The 19,773-nt window shown below is 36.9% G+C and overlaps 1 protein-coding gene across 1 annotated transcript; it reads right to left on the bottom strand.

The window, feature by feature from the left end:
* Positions 1–1,910: 1,910 nt before the first annotated feature.
* On the bottom strand, positions 1,911–16,574 carry LOC105810443. The gene is made up of 4 exons (XM_012644438.1): positions 16,559–16,574; positions 5,384–5,550; positions 4,534–4,651; positions 1,911–2,314 (listed from the first exon to the last, which is right to left on the bottom strand). Exons 1-4 carry the CDS (start codon positions 16,572–16,574, stop codon positions 1,911–1,913), a joined length of 705 nt encoding a protein of 234 aa, XP_012499892.1.
* Positions 16,575–19,773: the final 3,199 nt, after the last annotated feature.

Raw genomic sequence — 19,773 nt, 5'->3', positions numbered from 1 at the left:
AGTCTTTTTCCAGAGAACCCAGCAGCTCCCTGCAGCCCCTGTGACTTCATGTCTCACCAACCTCCCTGCCCACTCTGCTCTGAGTCAGCACCCTGGCCTTGGATATTTCTTCAAAAAGATCAAAGGATCGGCGCTTCTGCCTTAAGGTCCCCACACATCTGATCCTTCCGACTGGATTACACTTCCCCAGACATCGGCACTGCTACCTCCCTCATCTCCTTTCAATTTTGTTTAAATGTCACCTTCTAAACACACCTACGCTGACCTACCCCAGCAGGAAACATGAGAAAAATTTTAAGGAGGAACAGCTTTCATTTTTTTTCTGTGTTTGCTTATCTTTCAGGGTGTATATTTCATTTTGAAGAAATGACTTCACTTGTTTTTTAAAACGTTTGAAAATTACTGTTTTAAACACATAAAGACAGTGCAGTGGTTAAGAACATAGGCTTTGGGCCCCAACAGACTTGGGCTTGAACGTCCCAGCACTGCCACTCTGCAGAGGTGTGGTGTGGGGCCTCGCAGCCGCAGTACCTTTACCCGTGAAATAGGGGTAAGGATATAACTCGTGCTTCTGAGATGGTTGTGCGGAGCAAATGACTTTATGTAAATAACAGACTGTGAAAACAGCAGAGATCCATGTAAATATTGGGCATTGTTGACAGAAGGTCGTATGAAGCACAGGCGTGTGTTTGCATCCTGGCTTACACAGATCAGGGTCCTAGGAAATACTCTCTCAACTATGCCCAACTCTGAGAGGACTGACACTTTCTGCAAAGCAGAAAGGACCCATCCCAGTAGAGGAAGTGTCAGCCCGGGGGCACAGTAACAGCCTAAAAACTGTTACTGAGGACACCGCAGAGTCGTTGCCAACCAATACAGTCTAGGCAGTTACAAAGTACAAATTTCTAATTCTGCGCTCTTTTTGCACTGATTTAATTACTTCAGACTTTATTCTAATCTCTAAGGCCCATGTGAAAAAAAATCACACAGAATTTCAAATATCTAGGTGTATATATGTTCATGAGAAGAGCTTTAAACTTTAAAACCAGCCATATGTCTGATTATTTGAGATTAGAGGCCTAAATCCTTTCATTTATATTTTTAACCCAAAGTTGTTATATTTATTTTTGTTTCTGTGATACAAAATAACTACACTTGGCTTAAAAATAAAATAATAACTCCTTCAAAATCTCAACTGTTGTGTTTGCTTCCATTCATTTTTCATTTGCTAGAGTGACATGTCCTTGCCCATAACCTCAAATCCACAAGCTTGACTGATTTCAGAGGTTACACTGGAGGTCCCCCTCGCCAAGCAGAGATGATAGACCACCTATTGCTGGCACTAATAAAAACCACCAAAGTCTAAGATTTACCATTACATTATATATCTGCCTGTTCAAATTTATTTGCAGATCCTACTAATTTCTTTATTTCCAAAGAAAGAATCACATAAGGCTATGTTTAAGAGAATTAATAACAATGTTCATTGTAGGAATATTATTAAAAACCATCATTTTGCAATTACACATTAAAAAATAATAACTGCACCATTTATTAAAATACTAATGATAAATGGTGAAATAAGAGACAAGGAGAGCAGACAGGAGCTGTGCAGTGTGACTTTGCCAAGAGTTCCCGTTACCACGTAAGTAGAGGGTGGCCCTGAATGCTGATGGAGACAGACTGGGAGCCCGTTACCATGAATCCTGCAGACCCAGGTGCTGTGTCTGGGAAAATCCCTGCCTGGGATGAGGCAAATCTGGGAAACGATCTTCTATTCTCATAGCAGGATGTGTGTGTGTGTTTCCCTTTGGAAAAGTCAGTGGTACATCCAATTATTTAGGTTTTCTTTAAAGTGCTAATTGGCTGGAAATTGCCTTAGTGCTTCCATGTCCTCATCCAGGACGACATCATGCACTCCTTCGATTTTTCTTCACAGCTTTATACAACTTAATATCCAGGCTAGGGAAACTGGAAACTTCCTCCAGGTCAAACAACTCCTGAAATCTATCTACAAATTTATTTTCTTTCTCCAACCTGAATTTCATGACCCAGAGGATGATGGTGGTTTCTTTGCACAGATGGTCAAAGGTAACAAGGAGTTCTTCCAAGAAAGGATGAGCATAGACCACATCTGCTGCCAGGATATAGTCAAAATTATTGGAAGACCTGGGGAAGTTTCTATCTAAAGCTACTCCCCAGGAAAGTTCTTTAACCTGAGGCAAATGCTTGCTTTTCATCTTGGTGTTTCGGGAAATATTGTACTGCAGGTTTCCAAGTAATTCAGGTAAATCTGTGGCAGTCACGTGAGCACCTGTGAAACAAAGAACAGAAGAAAAAGTAACCCTCGAGGGATAAGCTAAAACACTCAAAAGTTTCAAGCCAACACGCACATTGCATTTCTGCACAATTGTTAGTCCCAGGTAAAGGACTGGTCAGTTCTTACACACAGAAAGGGAATCCCTTTCAAAACAGATGCTAAGGCAGCACATGCCTCTGTTTAAAGAGAAAAAAAAGTAGAGTCCCGTGATACTTGTGCACACCACTGTATTTCTCTGTTCTCCCGGCTTTTTGTTTGTGGTTTGTTTCATGGTGGTGGTTGTTTTCTATTTACCTACTACATGCTAGGGGAAAAATAATAGAGAGAAAGGGAAATTCAAAATATTTGGTACCCTCATTAGAATAATCAGAAGTTGTTGATGAAAACACCTCCCTAAAAGAATTCAGTCACGTGGATAGAAAGAGCGTATGTAACACAGGGCATTCTATAGTTGAACAGGAAGGGCATGCATGAGAAGTAGTGGGAGGAAAGAAGGTTTTTCAATGGCTTCACATGGATAGTATCATGACATCCATGTTTATGCCCAAGTTTTCAGCTTGACCCCATCGTAAGTGTTAATCTTCCCACCAAAAGATGTTTAAAACCTAGCTACAACATGCATGTAGTGCTCAGAAGCCAAAGATCATAGACACGTGACAGAATGCTTAAAAATGTAAACAATTTCCAAGTTAAAAGTGCATAGTGGTGATCATTTTCAGGAAGAAAGTTCTCAGGAGAAAATTTGTAGAAATTTGGTCCTTAAAGTGAACTTTGAACAGTAGCAGAGCCTGAAAAAAAATCTGTAAATAAATCTAGGACTGACCAATTCCACAGCATCAAACAAGCACAGACCAGGGTAAAGAATGGGAAAGCAGAATTGGAAGATAAGTCTAGTTCAGCTTAGACCAAATTAGAACCCATTCCGTGGCCACAATGTCACGTGTCTCTTAGCAAGGGTTGTATTTTGTGAAAATATTAAAACCAAAAGGAAATATGCATATCATTGGTAGAATCACAGAAATATAAGCCTTTACATTCTAGTGTGGGTGGGTCTATCATTTTCTACAAATCTTTAAAATCTTAGGATAAGGAATATACCTCTTCCCATATTAAATGTAAACTATCTGACTATTACACTTAATATCTTTGTGTCAGAGAGGTAAACACCACCACTTTAAGAATACTGACTAAACAAAGCTTTCATCTTCTGATATTTGTTTCAAGTTAGACAAACAGACCAAAAGGATCAATGCTTTTTAATAAAACAAATGACTTCCCAAAACACAAATTCTGAGACTTTCAGGTATAAATCAGAGAGTGACTCTGACTCTATCCATACTAAATGGTGACTTTGGAAAGCAATACCAGGACAGAGCAAATTTTTTAAAAATATATTTGGGAGGACTTCAAGGTTCCTATATCTCTCCAGTGTTTAGAAAATTGTAAATTGCTAAATCTTGAATTCCTCTCAAGATTTTAGAGTGGCAGGTGTGCACTTCTGAAGATCAAGGAAATCAAGATAGATTTGGGTACTGCACACCAGAGCAGGCAGCTAAATTAGGGCAATGAAATAGATAACAACAACAAAAAAAGATTGAACTGAAACGGGCTCCGGCATACATAGAGACTATCACATGCTGAGTTGGAAAAGATGCTGGTGAGAGTAGTGGGGGTCATGAAAGAAGAATGGAAATGAACTGAGAAAATAAATTCAAGGACAAACACCTAAAAACAGAAATGGACATGTGATTTTTATGTGATCTCTAATACTTCTTCCCTATTCTAGCAGGGGCTTTTTCATAAAAGCACAGCACTTCATAACCCAAAAGGAATCTACAGCTACATGGGAACACTGAAATAGCACCAAAATCTAAAGTGCATGAGAATCAGCAGCAATAGATCCTGTCTCTGCCTGGTATTTCACACACCTCCTTTAGCAACCAACAGGCTTAAGTGCACCTCCCATCTAGAATGCTTCGTCTAAGGCTTGTGACTTAGTACTTTATGAAAAGAATCAACACAACTTACACATAAAGTTGTAAAAGAAGCCAGCAAGGAGACTTTAAAATTGGTAAAGCTTCTTGATGAAGCCCGTTCAAACAATTAAAAAGTTACAAGTAGGCCCAGGTCATAGTACATCGGATAGTAAAACAACTAATGATATTTGATCATTAAATTCTCTGACCCCTATTTAATCGAAAAGATCTACTTACCAAGTAAACTTGCCACAATGGAGACCAGCCCTGTTCCAGCTCCAATTTCAATCACATTTTTATCAATCATATTATACTGCTTTGCATTTGTTTCCAGGAAATAGCACAGAACAAGGGCCTACGAAAGTTTTAAAAAAGAAAAATGTGGTGCTGTGCAAGTAGTAACAGAAAATAAAATTAACTTCTATTAGATAAATATGCCACTAATGATATATGTGCACATGTGAGCACGTGAGTGTATTTGTGTGTGTGCATGCATAATCACTCCAAAATATTATCAGCAGAAGTATGTCTATTGATAGGTTCAACATTTTAGCTAGAAAAAGCTTTTGGGGATTGTTAGGAAAAAAGTAGAGATAACTAAAAATACAGAATTCAGTTGCTTAGGTTTGATCATCTTTAAAGGAAGCACCTTCTAATACTACTAGTCATTTCCAAGCAGTGTAAAGGGTTGAGGCAGGCAATGGTGGTGTGTCCACTACCTTTCATGGGACAGTTGGTAAAGGAATGGGGGCCTTTTAGAATATTCTGCAGGTGAGACTCATAGATTTCATTATAATTGTTTAGCTCAAATGCCAGCAAAATGGGAAATAAAAATGTTTACTATTCTAAATTCATAAAAAACTGAAGGAGTAAACTTTATTAGTCCTACAAATTTTAATAAAAATCCAGAATAGAATTAATTGATGGAAGCAATTTCCCAATCATGTGATTTCTAAAATTTAATGTTATCTGAGGTCACACAAAGTAAAACTATGGAACCTATTTTCTTCTTCCAAGTAGAACATAACAATGAACCAAACTGGCTGGATAATAATTAGAATGTAGCAAATTTTGTGTGAAATTATACCGATGGCCAAACAACAGCACCGTAACAGTCCATGGCTTCAGTAATCCGAATCTCATGACCAACAAAATGAAAACCTTCCCAGGAAGTGGTTGTTATCAGATTTGGAGTGAAACACCTTGCCATGATCTCTGTGACCACCTGCTTATCGTCATAGTTTCCTCTGATCTCTGAAAGGGGAAAAAAAAAGGCAATGGTTGTGTTAGTAAATCCATGAAAAAGAAGAAGAACCTGATGGAAATGCAGCATTTCTACTTAGGCTAAGTTACTTTTGAATAGTCATTGACTTTAGATGAAATAAAGTAATATAATAAGTTAAACTATTTGAAATAACTCATAAACTAACATTTCATACATCAGGGTGGTAACATCTTTCAGATTTTTACTGAAGTTGAAATCACCACTATCCATTTCTACAATGCTACATGAAACAAATAATTGATATACTTCTAAAAGCAATATATTTTAAGGGCCACCAACCAGTTCATACAGAACAAGAGAAAGATTAGTGATGGAGTATGTGATCCAAACTATTCATATTGGCCACACAGTGCAATTCCAGTTACTCTGTGTGCCAGGAACAGTGCTGGGTGATGGAAATGGAGTAGTTAACTAGACAGACATGGTCCCTACCCTTGGGAAAACTACAAATTCATAGACAAAAATCATCTGAACTTCAGCAGTACATGTGGTATCTCACAGCATCCCCATGAAGCATTAGTGGATTGGATGAAAGAGGTTTTCCACAGTGCCCCCAAAGCACGTGGTTTTGATGCCCACCTGGATAGACCTTTCTAATAATTGGTATGTTCTCAGCTTTGCTGTGACGAACATTTTCATCAATTGCTTGATAATATTGAGTATGATCAAATTTCATATGCTATAAATGTGATAGGAATAACAAGTACACTGGAAAGCCAATTGTGATCACAATATCTTGGTGAAATAACAGTGGATTGGACATAACAATGCGAAATTTAATAAAGGTAAGTCTAAAGACCACATTCAGCCTGAGTTTAACAACGCTGCTTGAGAAGGGAAACAGATATATAGATTTAATTGGCCACAGGCTCAATATGAGTCCTAAGTATAATACAATTGTCAAAAAAGCTATTACACCCAGGACATGTTAACAATATAATTTCTAAATGAGGGCAGTAAAGGCTCTGTTCTACTTCATGCTGGTCAGATCATACTTGTACACCATGTTCTGAGGAAGCCCCACTGTAGAGGGATACTGAGAAATTAGAGCAACTGAGAGGTGAGAAATTTTGAAACTCAGCCTTACAAAAGGGACAGTTTGGGGAGATCAACATATTCATTATAAACAAGAAAACTCCTGAGGAAACACAAGAATTTTCACAAATTTAAAGGACTAGGAAATAGATGTGTGTGTGTGTGTGTGTGTGTGTGTGTGAGTGTGTGTCCCACTTAGAATCCAGACAGAACCATGTATTCTCCAAAAGAGTTCCACCTTAACTACACCCCACAGGAAGGGCCCAGCCCACCACCCAACTATACCACTACTGCGAACATTGACTCTTGACAGAGATGCAGAAAAAAACAAAAACAAAATTAATATTCTTCAGCAAGAGTTATCTCCTCCATTTAATATTTTTCACTGTACTTCTTAAACAACTGCATGCATTCACATTCAGGAAGAGTTCTAAGAACCAAATAATATTGGTAATATGTTTTATTTGAACTTTAACTTTCATTTCACTATATGCACTTGCCTTGCTAATAAGACTGAGGGGGGCGGGGAGAGGGCAACATTTGCTGAGGAAGTTCTTTAGGGAAAAGTAGAGAACATTAATTGCTTCCTTGACCTTTAGCTGAATTTGTCCCCTTGGGCCTCCTTGCACACTCCTTGTAAATGTAGCACTTCTTTGACAAGTCACCTAAGGTATCGGGGATTAATAGATGTTAGAGTACACTAAATCCCAGGGGCATCTTCAAAAGTTCCAGTCTTTGATATAAAAACTTTGCTTGTGAATATTTACTGGTATAACCTGACATCTTTGACTTTGCACGTTCTTTTAAAGGTTAGTTGGCCAGATTAGTGCAGCTGTCCTAACAACTACAGAAGGATGACAAATGAATTCCTGGCTTTTGACTGTGTCTTTCTTAATACATCGAGTTAGTCAATTCTTTTTAAGAATGACCATATCTCTACCTTCATGAGGAAGTGAGATTTAAAATATCTATGAATATATCATCATAATTGAAAATTATGTATACTCCCAAAACAAAGGACCTTCAAAGAGATTGCAAGAAACAACTATAACCACTATCAATTATATATATACTCTAAAAAGAGCACAAATTCTATCTACCATAAATGGTCACACAAAATTAGTTATATACCTAGGATGATCATGTAGCATATAGAAAATGTCAGGTTGAATAAAATTTAACTGATAATGTTTTTTATTAATATTCTCTTTTTAATTTAAATATTGTAAGAATACTATAGGCATCCCATAAGAAATAACTTTTGCAAAAATTAGCATAATCTGTAGCATGAAACCAAAATATACTGAACTTGGCAGCTTAAAATAATTTGCCTGAAGAGGAATATGCTCTTTGTAAGGACAACACTGATAGAATGACCAAGTGTCTTTTGGAGTAACCGATGACAATTAAAATAAAATTTCTTTATGACAAGAAAAAATAATAATAATTTGTCTAGATGTAATAAGTGGAATTTTAAAAGAGAAAACACATACACACAATTATTTTCATCTTAAAACTTTGGGTTCTGTTTTCCCACATGAACTTCTATTTAAATATTTTGAAGTTAATAGTTTCAATAATAATTGTTTATTTAAGCCAAATGACATGTTTAATACCAAGTTCTAGCAATGACACCACCCATTTCAATGTTGATAATAAGAATCTCTAAACTGTAATCTAATGGAAAGAGCTTCACGATCATAAAGGCATTGCTGGAGCAGCCCTATCGTAATAAAAAGAAATCTGTGCTCCAAACAGTTTAGAAAGAACATGTCCCTCCAACTGTATGCTTAGTTATTTGTTGAATATGAGATTAAATGTTGAGAAGATTAATGAATTTAGCAGACAGTCGTTAGTTTTTAGTTAGGATTTGAAGAGCAATTTTCTGCAAAAAATTAATAGCCTTGTCATACAACAGAATCCTAACATACATTCTAAAGAATAATTTTTCCACCTATACCTTCTCCTCGTTATCTAACAGTCAGACCCCAGGACAAATAACTAAAACCAGGTAATGTTACACAAAATGTTGTTATCTTGGCTTTCCTATATGGAAAGGAGAAAACTTCTGATAACTGTGCCTTTAGATAGAAGCTATCTACTGTAATCTTAGAATATTATTTTATTGATGAATTTAATATTGAAACATAAATATTAAAACAGATTGTAAATAAAACATAATCAAGACATAGCAGTAAATTATGTTGTTCTCTTGGACTTATCTATTTTAATGCTTTTTGATACAAAAAATCTTAACACCATTTTCCTACTATTAAATCTTTGCTGATAGTGAATAAAATCTACCAGGTACTCTTGTTCTCCAGAGAATTAAAGGGGTTTCAAGTATGAAGTGAAAATTAGCAAGATTCTGCCACATTATGATGATGATTTTCTTAAGAGGAAAATTCAACAGTGAATTGACTTTGCTGCTAGATTACAGAAAGCCTTCAAAAATAGAGGCTTTGTCTATACTCTTCTCTTTTGTACTTTTAAGGTCAATAATAGCAATAATAAGTGAAAGGGTCAGATCACATAAATATACCAAAGAAGAAATCCAACTCTTTAACAGCTATGACAAGTGAATTCAAGCTTCCATTTGAAGGCTGTCATGAAAACCTGTCAGCAAAATTTGAAGTAAAAACCCCTCTACTAAATGAAAAAGACTGTCATTCAACTGAATCTTCTATTCAAAGATGAATGTCATATGCTTCTTAGAAATGCCTACAGATTAAAGAGAAGAAGAAGAAGAAGAAGTGAAAGGTATTTTCAGATTAGTAAATGGTCACAGGCTTAACCTGAAAGATACAATTCTGAACACTCAGCAATGTCAAGGTCTGGGGCTCCTATGTTGAAACTAATTCCTAAGAAGATTTTACAAATATTTTCTGTCTGCTGGTCTCCTTAGTTTCCAAAACATACAGAGGTTGTAATTCTAATCAAGCAGACCAAATAATACTACATTCTATGTCTTTGCAGAAAAAAAGAAATTCATCTTCTATTGAGACTTCTCCGGATGCAAATGGGGGGAAAATCCATCTAAATTATTATAATTGTGCTCAGAGTTTGCTACTGGGAGTGTGGAAGGAACAGACAACTAAACAAATTTCAATGAAGCTTGGTAAATGCTATAAAAGAAATATTTCTAAAATGCAATGGGAAGCACCACTGGTCGGATGAATCGGGAGAAACACGACAATGGAGAAGACATTTGAGCCCAGGGAGCCGTTAGAAGATCAGTGGACCTCATGTACACAGTGGAGTTTGGGCCATAATCCCGAAAGACACAATCATCAATGCTATAATCCCAAATGTTGAAATCCCGAAAGAACAAAATTCAAAAAATATAATTCTGAGAAAAAAAATGTTAAGTTCTTTTAAATACAGTTATTTACATTTTTAAAATATTTGAGAAACATATTAATAAAAACATGACAGAACACTTCATAGACCACTTTACACAACATAATAGGCAATAATAACATACATATTTTTATAAGCAAAAACATTCAGGTGTACTAACAATAGTCCCACAGGTATAATAGTTGAGAAGATTAACCATATTCATGAAGAAATTGCATATATAATTGCAGTCATCTGAAATACCCTGATGGACAACTTATGTCTTTTGATGAAATTAATCAAAAACCAAGACGAAGCCAGGCATGGTGGTGGTACCTGTAGTGCCAGCTACTTAGGAGGATGAGGTGGGAGGATCACTTGTGCCCAGGAGTTCAAGGCCAACCTGGACAATATAGTGAGACCTGTCTCTAAAAAAAAAAAAAAAAAAAAAAATTAGAATTAAAATTAAAAAAAATTTAAAAATCCACGATGGATCATACTACATATACATTTGCTCAAAGAGCTGAGAAATTTTATCTTTCACAAATGCATATGTACAAAAAGAACATCTCTTCATTTATTGAGGAAGTTTCAACAAGTTTTTGTGTACTCACACAACGCTTACACACAAAGTCAACGTTATAATAATTCACTTTTGTGGAGTCAAATTTGCAAAAAAATGCATAGAAAAATTAGAACTTTCTAAAAGTCTTTACACTATTTACACCTCCAGTATTGAAAATGATGCAAAGATTAAATACATAGTATGGAGACTTATAAAAAAATAATGCTGACAATTTTAAAGAGTGGGAAAAAAACTAAAAAAAGAAAAACAAAACCCAAACCCCCAAAAAACTAAAAAGAAAATTCAACATATGAAAAAGTGTATTACAGGGATGGATTATGAGTAATTGCTTGGAGGTAGCCATAAGAGCTGGCCAACTTTCACTACTATTAACCATATTTTGAAGTCTTGCAGCAAGATGAATAATTGCTTTTTTTTTCTTTTAGGGCATGGCTCTCCTGGGAGAATAAATTCACATTGATTTTCTACATGGTGCTACTCTTTTTGAAATTCTTCTTTGATTTGGTATACACCAACACGAGCATTCCCTATTAAATTTTCCCATCTTCTGTGCCATGTTCCTATGTTGCTTTGAGTATATGGAAATCCATTCCACATGCATTCATATACAGATCACACATTTGGCAGAAAAAATACTGGTGATCAAATGGCAACACCATTGCATATCTTCTTGTCCTACCATACACCTAATTATTTTTGAATCAGTCAGTGACTTTGCTGACTTCTTCAGGCAAATGCAGCTTTACTTCATTAAACCTCCTGGAATTTCATCAGCTGGAAGAGACACCAATGCAGACAAATAACACATTTTTAAACAGAAATTTTCCTCATTGCCATATGTCGTGGCCAATTCACTCATCTGAATTTTCTAACAAATGTTTTCGGCTGAATAGAAAAACTATTGGTAACACATTTAAATTCACTTTTAGAAGGCTTGGTCACACCTAATTCCAAATCTGTCATTATGGTTTGGGGATTCAATTAGACGTTAGGGATTTTAGACTTTAGAGAGTTTGATCTTTTGGGATTTCAGCATTCGGGAATATGGCGTTCAGGATTGTGTCTTTCAGGATTACAATTAACACCATACAAGGGGCATGTTGGGTGTGTAGAAAACAAGCCTTAAGAAGTAGGTTGGGATTAAATTTATGTGCAATGTTGACCTTTGTTCTATAAGGTAAGGAGGAGCCATTAAAGGTTGTCAGAACAGGACTAACATGATCACATTGGATATTTAAGAACCACATCTGGCAGCAGTAGCTGAAGGACTGGCGACCTTAGAAGCTAGTTAGAAGGCTATTGCAACAATCTAGATGAAAAATGACAAGAGTCTGATGAAGGTGGCAGCCTGTGTGTGGGAGCCAGGTTTGCGTTTGTGTGCTTTTGCCGTGGTGGTCTGCCTGCCCTAAGGGTAACCACTGACATCCAAACTTGACATTCAAATCTGAGTTTTGGAGACATCTGAGGCAGATAGTATATTAACTCAATGGAAATCAAACAGGGGGAGGAGGGGGAGCGGATGGGCGAAAACCTACCTAACAGGTACAATGAACACTATCTGGGTGACAGGCACACTTTATAACCCTGACTCAAGCATTACAAAAGTGATCCATGTAACCAAAAGCATTTGTACCCCTGTAATACTTTGAAATAAATTTTTTTTAAAAAAAGAAGTGATTAGGCCATGAGGCTCTGACCTTGTGAATGTATTAGTGCCTTATACAAGGGCTTGAGGAGGCGAGTTTGCCCCTTCTGTCCCTTCTGCCATGTGAGGACACAGCATTTGTCCCCTAAAGGATGCAGCAACATGATACCATCTATGAAGCAAATACAGGGTCCTCACCAGACACTGAATCTGCTGGTGCCCTGATCTTTGATTTCCCAGCCTCCATAACTGTGAGAAATAAATTTCTGTTGTTTAGTAAAAAAAAAAAAAAGTTCTTACACGTTAGCCCAATTATTTTGTATTGAAGAATTTATTCAAAGTAAATAATTAGAAATGTATGAAAATGATCTGTATGATGTTCTTTCAGCATTAATTATAATACAAAAAATTTTTAAAAGTCACAATATAATTTGTTAAATAGAGTTATTTTTATTGAACATGTGGAAAATTTATAGTCTTATTTATAGTCAGATACTTATTCAGGTTACTTTTTAAATTTTTTTTTTATTTCAGCAGATTATGGGGGTACAAATGTTTAGGTTACGTATATTGCTCTTGCCCCACCCAAGTCAGAGCTTCAAGCGTGTCCATCCCCCAGACAGTGAGCACCGCACCCATTATGTGTGTATATACCCATCCCCTCCTCCCCCTCCCATCTGCCCGATACCCAATGAACTACCATTTGACCCAGCAATCCCATTGCTGGGCATCACCCAAAAGAACAAAAGACATTCTATAAAAAAGACACCTGCACTTGAATATTTATAGCAGCACAATTCACAATTGCAAAGATGTGGAAATAACCCAAGTGCCCATCAATACGTGAGTGGATTAATAAACTGTGGTATATGTATACCATGGAGTTCTACTCAGCCACAAAAAACAATGGTGATCTAGCACCTCTTGTATTATCCTGGATAGAGTTGGAGCCCATTCTACTAAGTGAAGTATCCCAAGAATGGAAAAACAAGCACCACATGTACTCAGGTTACTTTTTAAACATCTAAAATGCATTAAATGATTTTTGCATTAGTAATTATAGGTGCTGTAGTACTCCGACTAGGATACTAGATACAGGCAGCCTCCGAGTTATGGACCACCCGACAGTACTTACGAGCTCCCAAGGGTCCCCATAAGGGTAATTTATAATTGAATAATTAATTAATAATTTGGGAACTAGTTTCTTCCACACGTGTAAACAAACCTACATGGCGTAAGCAGTTAGTTGGCAGCTAGTCTCATAGACAGATAGAGAAGCAGCTGATAGAAACATGAACAGGAAGAATTAGAAGATCCAGAGCCAAGAGAGTTTATGACAAAAGAATTAGCTGAAGCCTTTCCTCTCACTGAAACAGGATTTGCCAAGATCCTGACACTGAGCAGTTTACAAAGGTTTACCATGCAGTTAGGGAGAACATCAGCTGCTACAAGGCCATTTATGAGGAAAAAAGAAAAAGGCCATGCAAACAACCCTAGATACGCTTTTCAAGAAACCAACTTCAGTGGTGAGCTCCCTTTCTCCAGCAACAGAATCTAACCCTGATTCTCCAGCACCCACTTCATCCTCTCCAAAACCATCTCCATCATCACCTTCCGATTACTGTTAGCTACCTTCTTGCCTCAAGAATGCCCTTCCAGTAAGCAATACATTGATGCAACATTAGGTGAGTGTTAACCTTTAATATTCTTTTTGAAATTTCTCCTATCTTCCATCTAAATTTTTGTATTAGTTTGTTTTTATGTTCTGTTTGTTTGAATTAAAAGAAAGAGCACAGTAGTTTTGGGAATTTATTGTTATAATACAGGGGTATTATTATTATTTATAGTCTTACACTGTATTATTATTACCACATATGAGCCATTATAGTATTGTTATTATTATTGTTAATATTACTATATATGTGCCATTCATTAAGAATCTGAGTTACATACAAATCTGACCTAAAGACATTCTCAGGAAAGTATCTTATCTATAACATAAGAACCACTTGTATGCTGCTTCAGACTGTAGTTTGATAGGTTTCTTAAACAGTGATAGATTTACTCAAATTTCTTCTTCATAAACTAATGCAGTATTGTTTATATCCAACTCTGCAAAGATTTATGAAGATCCTCTTGAAAGATGTTCATGTGAGACCTTGAGCAGAACGATATATTAGGTCCCGAAGGGAGTCCACTGACTGGTGACCAGAAATACAAATCATCACTAATGAGCAAATTTAAGTCCAGCCAGTTGGCCTAAGTTTTAGCTCACAGATTCATTCATTCATTCATTCATTAAGTACCTAGACATTATGAATTCAAAGATAGATCAACATATAAGTGCTGTAACAGAGGCTTAACTAAACAACTCAAAAATAAAAAGTTCCACATCTCAGAGAGTTCAGGAAAGAATTACCTGAGCCTTGGTGACTCTGAGTTTGTCAGTCAAATAAGAGAAGGGAAGACATCCCATTCACAGGAAACAGCATATACAAAAGCCCATTCACAAAAAGTTTTTTGATCAATTTTCCAATTTGGGAAACTCAGAGAACTAGAATATAGCATAAGCGGGAATACTAGTATGAGATAAAACATGCTACACCATGTTAAGAAGTCTTGATTTTTATCCTATAAGAAATAATGAGTCACTGAAGAATTTTAAGCAGAAGAGAAATTTGACAAGATTTGAATTTTTAAAAGATCGTGTGGGCCACAATGTGGAAAAAGGACTAGAGAGGGTAAAGAAAGAGAGCCAGTCCGGGGTGAGACAACCAATTAGAAAGCAGTTAATGATGGTCAAGATAAGAAATGATAAAGACCTGGATCAAGGCAAGTGATGTAGGAAGCAGGACAAGGGGTCAGGAAATGTATTTGGGATGTAAAATCAATGGGATGTAATGATGAAGGGTGTGAAGGGAGAAGAGTGGATGATTCCAGGTTTCTGGGTAGCTGGGGAAATGGTGTTGCCATAAACTGAGATAGAAATATAGGTGAAGGGGAAAACCAGCAAAGAAAAATTATTTTTTATTATACATTAGTCTGTGGCATAATGTGCCAGCCATGGATGTGTGCCATGCAGATTCAGAGAATCTGCTACAAGGAGTATAGTCTCCAACACTGCCACCTTCAGCTCCCGGAGACCATGTTCTCCTATAGTTTCCTGCCGGAGGAGATAGGCCACTCCTCTAGTGGGCAACTTTTGATCAGGGATTCCCCATCAACCCATCCAAAGCTTTCTCACAACTGTGTTGCAGTTGGAGGTTCTTCTATCCAATCTGTCTTCCTCTCATGTCCATTGGACCTGTGCAGTGATCTGAAGGCCCTCCCCCCTTCCTACTTCTGCTCCTTCCTTCTTTATCTTCCTCAAACAGTTCCCCCATGTATCCCTTACACCTGTGGTCCCCAATCCCCGGCCATGGACAGGTATCTGTCTGTGGTCTGTTAGGAACAGGGCCACACAGCAGGAGGTGAGTGGTGGGCAAGCGAGAACAGCTTCATCTGTGTTTATAGCAGCTTCCTATCACTCGCATCACTGCCTGAGCTCAGCCTCCCTCCCCCCACACCCCCACCGCATCCCCACCCCACCCCTGATCCATGGAAAAATTGTCTTCCATGAAACTGGTCCCTGGTGCCAAAAAGGTTGGGGACCACTGCTTTACACATTTAATCCCATTTGGGCAGATGTTCCTCACATAGACATTTTGAAGGGCCCAGTAGACACAAGGCAGTATGTAGGATGCCAAATAAGCAGTTGGAGTGACAAATTTGGGAATCATTGTACACAGGAATCACTGAACCTTGGGTAAGGATGAATTTGCTCCAAGGCTGCAGACCCTCAGGAGACCCCACTACTTCATAACCTGTTGCTACATGTGCTAACAGCTGGAGAGCGGCTGTTGGCATGAGGCAGGCAACATAGGATATTTGGAATAGTTACTGTGCATGAGGTTTTAGATACCCTAGATTATAATGTAGCATTAGAAACATATACAGAGGAATTTTTAGCACCAACCACAGTCCTAATTTTAATCTGTATATAAATGACATCCCATAATTCTTGGATCTCCATGCCAGTGTTGAAATATGAGCACTGAGCTCCATCCTTTCCAAGCACAAGATATTGCATGTAAAAGCATTAGGACAGGAAAAGTCAATATCCTTCAGTACTTGAGAACTGAGTGTTCCTCTACTTGGCGGAAGTCTTTCCAACAAACTGCCATCTGACTCTGTTCCAACAGCACGCTCTTAATCCCCTTAGCACTGTGCTTGTAAACATATTTTTAAAGCTTTAATTGGCTATATAGATGATTATGAGGTGTGTTTGTTCATGTTGCAAAATATTTTAATACTAGTTCTGTCCCAACCTTACCTTGAACTTCTTCCATTTCCTTTGTAATTCGCCAAATTGTTATGCACACTGTTGAAACCAAGAATTGTTACTAATGGTAAAGTTAATGATGCAATTTTATTCATCTATCACAGAGAATTGCATCTTCATTCAAATCATCTAAATGGCTGGATTCTCTAAGTGATTACAACTTAAATGTTTAGGTTTGCAAGAATTGCTATGGTAAAACTGTTCGTGTTTAAGCCAGGTAGGTTGCCAACACTGGGCATACGCCCAGCTCTCTTGGCCTAAAGATATGCTCACCTAGGGAGAAGCCACCTGGTACAGCCAAAAAAGGAAAAACTAGAAGTATAGTTTTTAGAAAACATGTATAGTGTATGCTGATAAGGGGGGGCGGAGAGAGGGAGAGAGAGAGAGAGAAATCAAAATAATCAGATTTGCACTACAACTGCTCTCTAAAAATATGGTAACTCTTCTAGTCTGTCAAGAGCATATGTCTGCACTTTCTATCTCAAGACAATGGGGAGAGTCATATTACATAATCCATGTAAAGTCATACTTGATATTTAAGACTATGTCACAATAGTGGGTCAATTTCAAATAACCACACTGGTAGTAGAATTCAAACTTAATCACTTTACTAGAATTCAAACTTAATCTCTTAATCTAGAGGTCAAAACATTATGTATTTGCCTATAATTAATAGGAGGACTGTAAACACAGCCTAGAGATGTTTTTTACAGCCTAAATTCATCTTTCATCCAAGCATTAGTAAAAAACTTGTAGGTTTTACATAAAACTATTTTTATCCCTCCTGTAAACTTCTTATCTGAAATGAAATAACTTAGAAATCACAATCATACATTTAGTGTATAGCACTTGGGGAAAAAATTATTCCACATTTAATGATCAAAAAAACTCTAAATACTTAGTAAGTCTATATATTTTATTGCCTGTCAGAATTATCTTTAACATATCATCAGTATCATAAGTGTTATAGCAGTAGACAATAAACATTATTCAAGATATTTGCAGGTTAGCAAACACAAGGCAAGACGTAATATGCAATTGATAAAAGTCCTTGCTCCCTTTAAGACGTTAATGAATACTGAAAAGGTAAGACTTTATATTCTATTAATTGTTTGTCTTATTAGAATTGGTCAAATTACAAAAACATAAAATGATTTACCTTTATGAGCTTCTGGGTCCATCAAATGATGAATTAATGGATGGCTATACATTGATGTTTTCTTGATCATTTCTTGAAAACTAGACAAATACATTAAAATATTAAATGGTAACAATTAATTTAAAAATGTGTATTGAGTGTTTTTATAGTTGCCTATTAAAGTTTAACCAAATATCATAAAGAAAATTATATTAAAATGTCATATATTAACAAAGCATGATTTAAGAAAGACCATTTAAACACTAGTTAGTACAAATCAAAATTAGAACAAAGGTTTCAGAGTCAGAAATTTTAGAAGCTACTAGAGAAGGAAAACATATTCTTCACCAGACACTACCTCAGCTGTAGCAAAGAAAGGCATGTCTTCCTCTTGACTAGGAAAATAACAATCCTAAAATGTAAGAGGTGATTAAAACATTGGAAGGAGAAGCTCGCTTGTTCCCATCGATGCATCATTACCACGTCTGCAACGTCTAACGGCCTAGGAGATGGTCTTTTGAGTAGTTTCTACCTTAAAGAGTCCATATCATCCCAGAAAACATATTGAAAACTGAAGAAATTAAAGTAATTCATGCCTCCCAAATAGATTATCTGAATAAGCTTAAATGAGCTGTTAGTCAAACTTTGGAAAAGAATAATTTGATGTTTTACTTCTCAATTTGGATCATGTAATAAATAATTACTGTGCTCCCATGAATTAATATAGCCCTCCTTTCTTCCAAATCCCAAAACACTTTCACAGCCACGTTTTTCTTTACAACATGCCTCATTATATCAGAAGACAATTATTTTCCCTACAGCTTACAAACAAGGAAAACCAAAGGTTAAATTATGTCACTGAGGTTACAGAGCTGAAACAATACCACAAGTGGTCACACGTTTCGTTCCCAATTTAGTATCTCTTCCATTAAAGAAAGCAGTCTTTACTACACGTGTCTGCCTGAAGGCCAATATTTAAATAGTAAGCCTGAACATACCTAAACGAGTTGCCTGAGTTTCTAGAAGGTAAAAAGTATCATCCACAATTTTTGTTGTGCTGCAGACACCTCTGGTAGTTCCTGTAAGGCGAGCACCAAGGCACACAGCTTACCACTGTACACACTGGCAACGAGTCCAAGCAGAAGGGATTAGGATCCTGACAGCTGCAGCTTCTGCGCCTCTGCTTATACAGCAGTGAGGCTGCAATGCCCGTGATTAAGGGGCCTGAAGAACAGTAGAAACAGTTCATGTGAGTGTCTCATGAACAGAGCCATTAATAGAACTACCAGGTGAATAAAAATCACTCCTGCAAGTGAGTAGCAACTATTTGGGGGAAGCAATCCATCTTTGAACTTTGATGCCAAGAGTTATTCTAAGATTCCATGATTATGACGTCCTGTGAAGTGGAGGCCACGTATTTTCCATGTCACCTGTCTGCATGTGAATACTGTTTTTAGAATCTGACAACCACAGCAGAATCTCTGTACTCAGGAATCAAATTACCATGATTCCTTCCTATTCGGACTGAATGGGCAGGCCGAGGGTGCGTGGCCATCTGTGCACCTGCACGTGTGCATATAGGTTTGCATCTCAGAATACATGTAAATTTCCCATGTCACTGAAAATGTCCTTGACATGAAGCTAATAGAGGAAACAAAACCAAGCAATATTGTAAAATTAAACTTAGGAGTGTGAATACAGCTTCTAAGAAATACTTTAGATTCCACAACGTATACACAGTTGAATCAAGGTCACTTTAATATACTGGAAAGAACTAGGAGTTGGAAGCCTGATTTTATTTATTCCTGTCAATGATTAGCTTGTGATTTTAGGCTGTTTACTTAGTATGCTTCTTGGCTTTATTGTCTATAAAAAAGGATATAAAAGGCACACAATATGTTTGTGGGGTGAATAATATAGGTAAAAAACATCCTGGAAAGTTCAAAATCCTAAATAATGCAAAGTATTATTCATAGGCAGTTAATTTAAGTCAGAGGACACTCTCTTTTTGGCTTTTTTTAAAAACAAGAACACAGAATCACTTGATGAATAAAAATTTTCTGTCTTT

Source organism: Propithecus coquereli, unplaced genomic scaffold (assembly GCF_000956105.1).
Source record: "Propithecus coquereli isolate 6110/MARCELLA unplaced genomic scaffold, Pcoq_1.0 Scaffold212, whole genome shotgun sequence".
NCBI classification, from domain to species: Eukaryota; Metazoa; Chordata; class Mammalia; order Primates; family Indriidae; genus Propithecus; species Propithecus coquereli.
This window is presented reverse-complemented; position numbering and strand designations above follow the sequence as displayed.